This window comes from Etheostoma spectabile, chromosome 10, assembly GCF_008692095.1.
Source record: "Etheostoma spectabile isolate EspeVRDwgs_2016 chromosome 10, UIUC_Espe_1.0, whole genome shotgun sequence".
Taxonomy (NCBI): Eukaryota; Metazoa; Chordata; class Actinopteri; order Perciformes; family Percidae; genus Etheostoma; species Etheostoma spectabile.
In genome coordinates, this window is record NC_045742.1 from 5,475,511 (window position 1) to 5,482,392 (window position 6,882).

The 6,882-nt window shown below is 38.5% G+C and overlaps 1 protein-coding gene and 1 long non-coding RNA gene across 2 annotated transcripts in view; one reads left to right on the forward strand and one right to left on the reverse strand.

The window, feature by feature from the left end:
* Positions 1-6,595, reverse strand: part of spmap2l (sperm microtubule associated protein 2 like) — an 8,959-nt gene extending 2,364 nt beyond the window's left edge. Inside the window, exons 1-5 of the mRNA XM_032527252.1 lie at positions 6,543-6,595; positions 6,434-6,464; positions 4,967-5,023; positions 4,316-4,450; positions 2,513-2,653 (exon numbers count right to left, since the gene is read on the reverse strand). Of these exons, the coding sequence (XP_032383143.1) occupies positions 2,513-2,653; positions 4,316-4,450; positions 4,967-5,023; positions 6,434-6,464; positions 6,543-6,561 (383 nt within the window). The 5' untranslated portion in view covers positions 6,562-6,595. The remainder of the gene's footprint in view (positions 1-2,512; positions 2,654-4,315; positions 4,451-4,966; positions 5,024-6,433; positions 6,465-6,542) is intronic.
* LOC116696358 (uncharacterized) overlaps positions 1-6,787 on the forward strand; it is a 30,087-nt gene extending 23,300 nt beyond the window's left edge. The window contains exon 3 of the long non-coding RNA XR_004333702.1: positions 6,555-6,787. This is a non-coding gene — a long non-coding RNA (uncharacterized LOC116696358). The remainder of the gene's footprint in view (positions 1-6,554) is intronic.
* The last annotated feature ends 95 nt before the right edge of the window (positions 6,788-6,882 follow it).

Sequence of the window (6,882 nt, forward strand, 5' to 3'; positions counted from 1 at the left end):
AAAAAAACTCCCTGTTTTTCTCTACTAACTATTTCTAGAAAATCTGAGTGATGGAAGTACATCTGTGGTAAATGTCCTATACATATGGCCCGCTTACTTGCTTAATCCTAGAGCTTTCCATTGTTGTCTTTCTGAATACAGTGGAAAGCTGAAAGAATATAGCTAGAGAATATAGAAAGAAAGAATATAGCTACAATAAGTGGACCTGGGATGGGGCGTGCTGAAGCATAGTTGCTGCATTAGTTGCTGCATTAGATGCAACGCTCCTGGTTTTTTTCTAGCTGGGGATCTTTCATCCTGTTCTCTCTCCCACTTTCTGATTAATGCAAAATACCAAGAACATGCATTTTACCACTTTAAACACATTTCAACATTTGTTTTTTAAGAAAAACAAGACTTCAAGACCCCAAACTAAATGACTTTTCTAACATGCATTTTCATAAAAACAAATGCCTAATGATAACTGACACAGGTTCTTAAATAGCGGTTGAAACTCCTTGTAACAGCAGCTGCAGACTGCAGCACTATTACCTTTAACAGAAGGCTGGCACTTTAGTATTTGAGTACGTTATTTGACTACACATATTTTTCACAATACAGCAAGTGACTTATATGTAAGGACACGTCTTTTAAATACTTACATTTTTTTTTTAGCAACCCAAAAATATTTACTTTCACTACAGTAATTGTTTTACCAGGTTGCGCAATTTTATTCCCCAGCGGCACATATGTGTAATTTTAGAAGAAAAAGTATTTGATTTTGATCTGCCACATGCTGCTTTGTGTTTTTTTACCTTTAAATGTTTGTTTTTTTAGAGCAACAAGATGAGAGGATTAGGTTTCAACAGATGGTGATGATTATTTTGTGTGTGTAGGGAATTAAAAACAGCTATCAAAGCAATGCCTTCTATTTAAATTACAAAAGCACTTATTCATTTAGTTTATTGAATTCAGAATGTAAATGCTGTATAAATCTCTCAACATGTTCTGCTGCTGTGTTCAGGATTTTAAAAAAAAGACTTCTGCCGCTGTCTGCGAGCGTCCCAGGGGTCCTGAACTTTGGACAATAAGCTCTATTGTCTCCGCTCCTCGCTCTCCCACAGTCTGACACTAAAATAACAGATGTCCAATCGTTGGCTTCCTCCCACGGCGTGGAGACGTGAGGGTTGGAGCAGAGCCTCTGCTTTTCATATTCATGTGATATATTATGTTCTGGAGAAATTAAATTCTAGACTTTGGTTTGTACAATATGTGGACCCCCCCTGAGGGAGAAGAACAGATTTGTAATTTTGAAGTCACAAATCTGTTCCAAAAAAACTACGATATGAAGGTCTACTGAAGAGCTAGATGTGGAAATGATCTCTAAAATAGAAACCTGCTGCTGGAGCACATACTGTACATATTTCTAATGGTGAATGTTTCCAAACGGTTGCTGTCAGTGGAAAAAAGAGAATAATCAGAATACAATAACCGCTTTAGACTTAACTACTGCTGACTAACAGCAGTAGTTTACTCTAAGTAAACTATTTAGGGCTGCAACATCTCATTTTGTGTGATTAACAGTCCCAAATCCTTTATATATTATATTTACAATTATATAAATAATAGGAAAGCAGAAAATCCTCACATTTGAGCAGATGCATGGAAGTAATAAATCTGAGGCATTTCTGCTTGATAAATAACAAACCAGTTTTGTTACCCACCCTTTTTGGCTCTCCACCTCTTAAAACAAGCAATGTCTACTTGTGGTTATAACTTTCAACCAAAGGTTTTTCCTTCTTAGATTGTTTTCTTAACATTATTTCTAGAGGCCTGCAGTGGTGTAAGTAATCAGCATTTCCGACGAAGAAGAAAAAGACAAAAGTCAGAAAAATATGGACCTCATTTTGTGGACCAGAAATCATTTGAAATCATCTGGTCTCATATTTATGTTTTTAACCCAAGACTGGGAACCCCTGTCTGCAACAATCACTCCATTCTCAAAAGTCATTTTCTGACAAATGGCTACTCGCGCTGTGCCCTGGTTGCACACCTGGTTGAGCGTGCGCCCCATACACCAAGGCTCAGTCTTTACCGCAGTGGCCAGGGTTCGATTCCGACCCACAGCCCTTTGCTGCATGCCCCCCCCATCCCTTTCTCTTCCCCTTTTCTACAGCTGTTCTATCAGTTAAAGGCAAAAAGAATGTATTATACAGGCATACAAATGCCTGTACAATACATGGTTGGATATAACCTGGATGTCTAATTACTATATTTTAATTAAATATAGCCTAGTTATTGTCTAAGCATCTAGATGTTTTATGACCTGCAAATTACCAAAACACAACTCCAATATAACACACAGATATTTTTGTATTGTGTCGAATGTGTTTTTCTCTCTTAAGTTGCCACTTAGATAATGGGCTTTCAAATAAACAAAACATCAGAAAACTAATTTGACCTGGGTTTGGCTGGTTCAGTTCCACTTGTCCTCTCTTTAGTGGTTGTGTTTGATGTCTAATGAGGCTTTTACCCTGCTTCCTGGGAGCTGCAGCTCCTGGTTTTGGGTGTTGACAAGCGGACAATGTGCTCGTACTGGGATGCCTTGGAGGAAGGACGTTGGGTCTTCCTGGAGAAGCTTGCCGCCTCCTCATCCTCCTCCTCCTCCTCCTTCCTGCAGGAAAATGCAAGCTATTACCACATCCATTATATGTTGTTGTGTGTCTGGGACAAATGAATGTCTTGAGTCAGGAGTTAGAAGGAGGAGGCCAGATCTAGAACAATGGATGAATGTCTGCTGATGACGGAGGTATGAGTGGAAAATCATCTGTACCCACAAAATTATTTAAAATTGTTCAACCCTTAGTGCAGACAATGGGATGACACACAACCACAGTCAAATGCTGACAATTTCATTTTGGCCCATTGTTCTGCTCGTGAAGCAAATATGTAGTCCATAAGATCATGTTGAAGGATTTAAGGAATGTATCATCTCTCATTCATTTCTGAGTGATTGTTATGGATAAGGCTGGTGGTATTCTTTTTTTTTTTCCCCGTCAACAAATCCCCCAAAAATAACTAACTTGTATCGACTCAAGCCCTCTGAAAATAGTCCGCAATAAATACAATATTTTGTAACGGCTTTAGTAGGAACCAAGGGGCTTGGGGCCGAAAGCCACAAACAGAAAATCATTAATCATTAAAATCATGTAAAATAGAGAAAAGCAGTTCAATCTTAAATATAAGAAGCTGGAACCAGAGTTTGTTTTTGCTATTTTTTGCTTAATTGCTGTATTGTTTAAGTCATTTTTCAAGTAAAAAATACCCAACATTCACTGGTTCAAGCTTCCCAATTGTGTTGATTTTCTAACCATTGCAAACTGAATATCTTTGGGTCTTGCACTGTTGGTTGGACACAACAAACTTTTTTGAAGACGTCAGCCGTGGGTTTAAGAAACTGCAATAAATCGAAAAATGAATTCATCTCCAGATTAATCTTCTGATGAATCCATAATGAAAATGATTATTAGTTGCAGCCCAGCTGCCGTACTCTACATTTTGCCACACTATAGATACTGAGGTATTACACCAGTAATTATTGTGATGGATTGGATTTTGTGGCAAATTACCAGAATGTCTGCAAGATAATCAGATTAGAAATTAACAAAGCAGGGCGGGCAATTTTGATGTTTCCCTGCCAAACAAGAGCTGCTTTGGAACTAGCCTGTGCATTGTCCAATCTGCTCCAAACTGCTCGGGCTTTAAAAGGATCCCGGCCTGAAGACAAGTATCTCCTCCCAGCTGGTCCACACTGAATCTCTGACGGACACCCTGCTCCGAACCACAGCAGCAGGTTATTTGCTGTCATCTTCAATTACAGCAAATTGCTATTATTTGTTCTGGAAGCTGCACTTCCTGTGTGGGCTTCTGATTGAATTACAGTGCATGTAACTGAGCTTTTAAAGTGACAGCTGAGGCGGGGGGGGGAAACAACAAACAATGTCAAAATAAAAGCCTCTGGAGCTGCCATCACAGCTTCTCGTCCACTAATTGATCCCGACAGCTCTCAGGGGTGATCATCTCTGATCGAGATGCAACTGGCATCAGTCCTGAACATCACTTTGCATTTTCTGAATCAAGTCTGTGCCAAAGAGCATCTGAGGGACTTAGAAGTCATTACCCCTTCCGCTTCGCAAACATTTTCCCAAAGCACAGCGTAAAAAGGCTTGTGTACAGTCCTCTGGAGGATGAACACAAACAACCCTCCCTTCCTCCCTATCATGCCTTTTTGATAGAGTCATCAATAATGTTCTGGGTGCAGACAGGCCACAGTTACCTCCGGTGGTCCTCCCTTGCTGAGGTGTCCCTTTTGTGCCTGGCTAGGTATTGGATTCTTGTGCTTGGAAAGGCTCGGAGTGCAGAAGTGGAGGGGGGCCATATTGGCTCCTGGTTGCCCCAGCTCAGCTTCTCACTGATCGATGAAAAGATGAACAGTTTCCAATGAGGAGATGCAATAATGACAAGGTTGATGTAGAAGCAGAATAAATATTTTTCCAAGCAGGCCGGTAATTACCAAATGAATGAATGAATGAATACTTTCAATCAAATGTGAACTCTGTTCATTTTTCCATTGTTTAGCCCTTTTAAAACCACACATTTAAAACGTGCCAGACATCTGTCTTTGATTATGTAGTTTAAAAAAAAAAACTGCACTCAAGGAAGGAAACACTGACCGCAGAGGCTCCTGGCTTCTTGGAGTCAATTTCACACCAGATCAATGAACAAACATGCAATTTTATATGATGTAAAAGCTGGAACAGAACTCATCCTGCAACACTGATGTGTTTACAGACCAAGAATTACCAAGAATACAATGAAAAACGGCCAACATGATACTTCAGAAAAGTTGTTTTTACATATGTAATAAAGAATCTGATATTAATCAAGAGGAAACATGTCACATGTAAAGTATGACTCAGCTACTCACCATGGCGTTGTGGCCCAAACAGATTTTGAGGTTTTGTGCTGCGCCAGCTCCAAGATTCTGCCAGGAAAACATAACATTTGCCCCCTCAAAAAAAAACATAAATGAGCTTTAAATACAAGTGTAATTCAGAGACTTTGGGCCCAGGGGGAACATGCAATCAATCAGTGGGTTTCCCGTCTCTGTTGAGGATTTTCTTCTTTCTGGCAGAGCTGTGACATTCAAAAACTGGCTTCGAACCCTAAACCTCATTGCGACCACTAATCAAAAGTCAAAGGAGCAACTGACAAAGTTCATCTGTGAGTCAAACATTTTCATGAAATAGGTTTTTCATTTCACCGGACTGACTGAAAGAGAAAAATGAACATATACAGCCTAAGTTTTTAGACTTCTTTTATTTTATTGTGATCCTTCTAGGAGATATATGGACGAGATATGGACACAGTAACACATCAAAAATAGTTCCCTTTAACACCCCATATTTATCATTTATAAGCATAATCATATAATTAGGTTATATAGAACATTGCAATGTAGGTATCAGAACATCTGAAGTCTATTATTGTACAAGTTTTAACAATTATACTTTCTCTGATGAAGACAAGATTCATAACTACAACTGTTACAATATAGTGTCGGTCATCAGGTTTACATTCCAACATCCAGTTATGGACACATCACAGGAGAAGTTAAACACTTTAAATGACCATATATCTGTGGTCTTAAAAAAACATTTATGGAATGACTATATGCTTCTTATGAATGCTAAATAATATATATAAATGTGTTACCAAAAAAGGTAGGAAACAGAAATAAAGTATGTGGATAGCGACACATTTCGCCCAGTAATGGTGTGAATACATAACAATAAAAAGTAAAGTAAGGCAAAACCTGAGGGAAATAACACATTACAGCAGTACAGCGGTTAGAAAAGCAGATAAACAACCATTTAAATTAAACAATTAAAAAAAATAGGAAAAAAGGAAAACAATAGAGATTACTTTACAATGCTATATACACCCATTGCAATACCAGAGGTTCCCAACTCCTCATACACATTATCACTTTAAATTGTTGCAATTGTTAATTACATTTAACTATGTCTGAAGCCCAGAGACGGACTAAGAGGTAAGACAGGCAGAAAAATATATATTGAATGAAATAGATGAAAGAATGAATTAAGGAAATTGAAGAGATGACATTTTTATATATATATAATATACACATTCCAATATTAGACTGTGTGGTGGTTCCTAATCCCTTATCCAATATTTTTGTTGTTGATTCAAATGTCTATTCATTACTTTTAGCTAACTGGAATGTATACATGAACATTTAATAAAAAATAAAAAAAATTAATCACTAAAAATGAGCCATTATTTTCTCATAAGAAACATATCCAGATACTTTGATGCAAACCACGGTAGGTGAAAAATTAAAAAAAAAATCATAAGAACAGTGTTACTTCACCTGTTTGATGGACCAAATCTGGACTGACTCCCTGCAAGAATCAACAGCAAAAGAAATAAGACTGAAAATATGACACTACAAATATGTGTATATCAATAAGCACATTTACCTTGTTTTCCAGACACCATCTCAACTTGCAGCTGGTTGGAGGCTTGCTGCCTGTTGATGGTGTCACACTAATCTCCTGCTGTTGCTATGGAATCAGGATACCTTAGCGACCGCGTTCAAACCTGAGAACCCACCCATCTGGCCGTCTCAAGACTTCTGAGGCGGGATGTTAAACTGAAAGTGATACGTCGAGGTCAGCTGCTGTACTTCTGGAGAGCCGCTGTGTGTCTGGATCAGATTCCAGATATAAAAGTGCTCCGACGGCCTGACAACAGAGAACGTGTCAGGAGCGATGTTAAGACAAGGCTTTCTGGACCTGATGGGTAGAGAGACTGTACGTG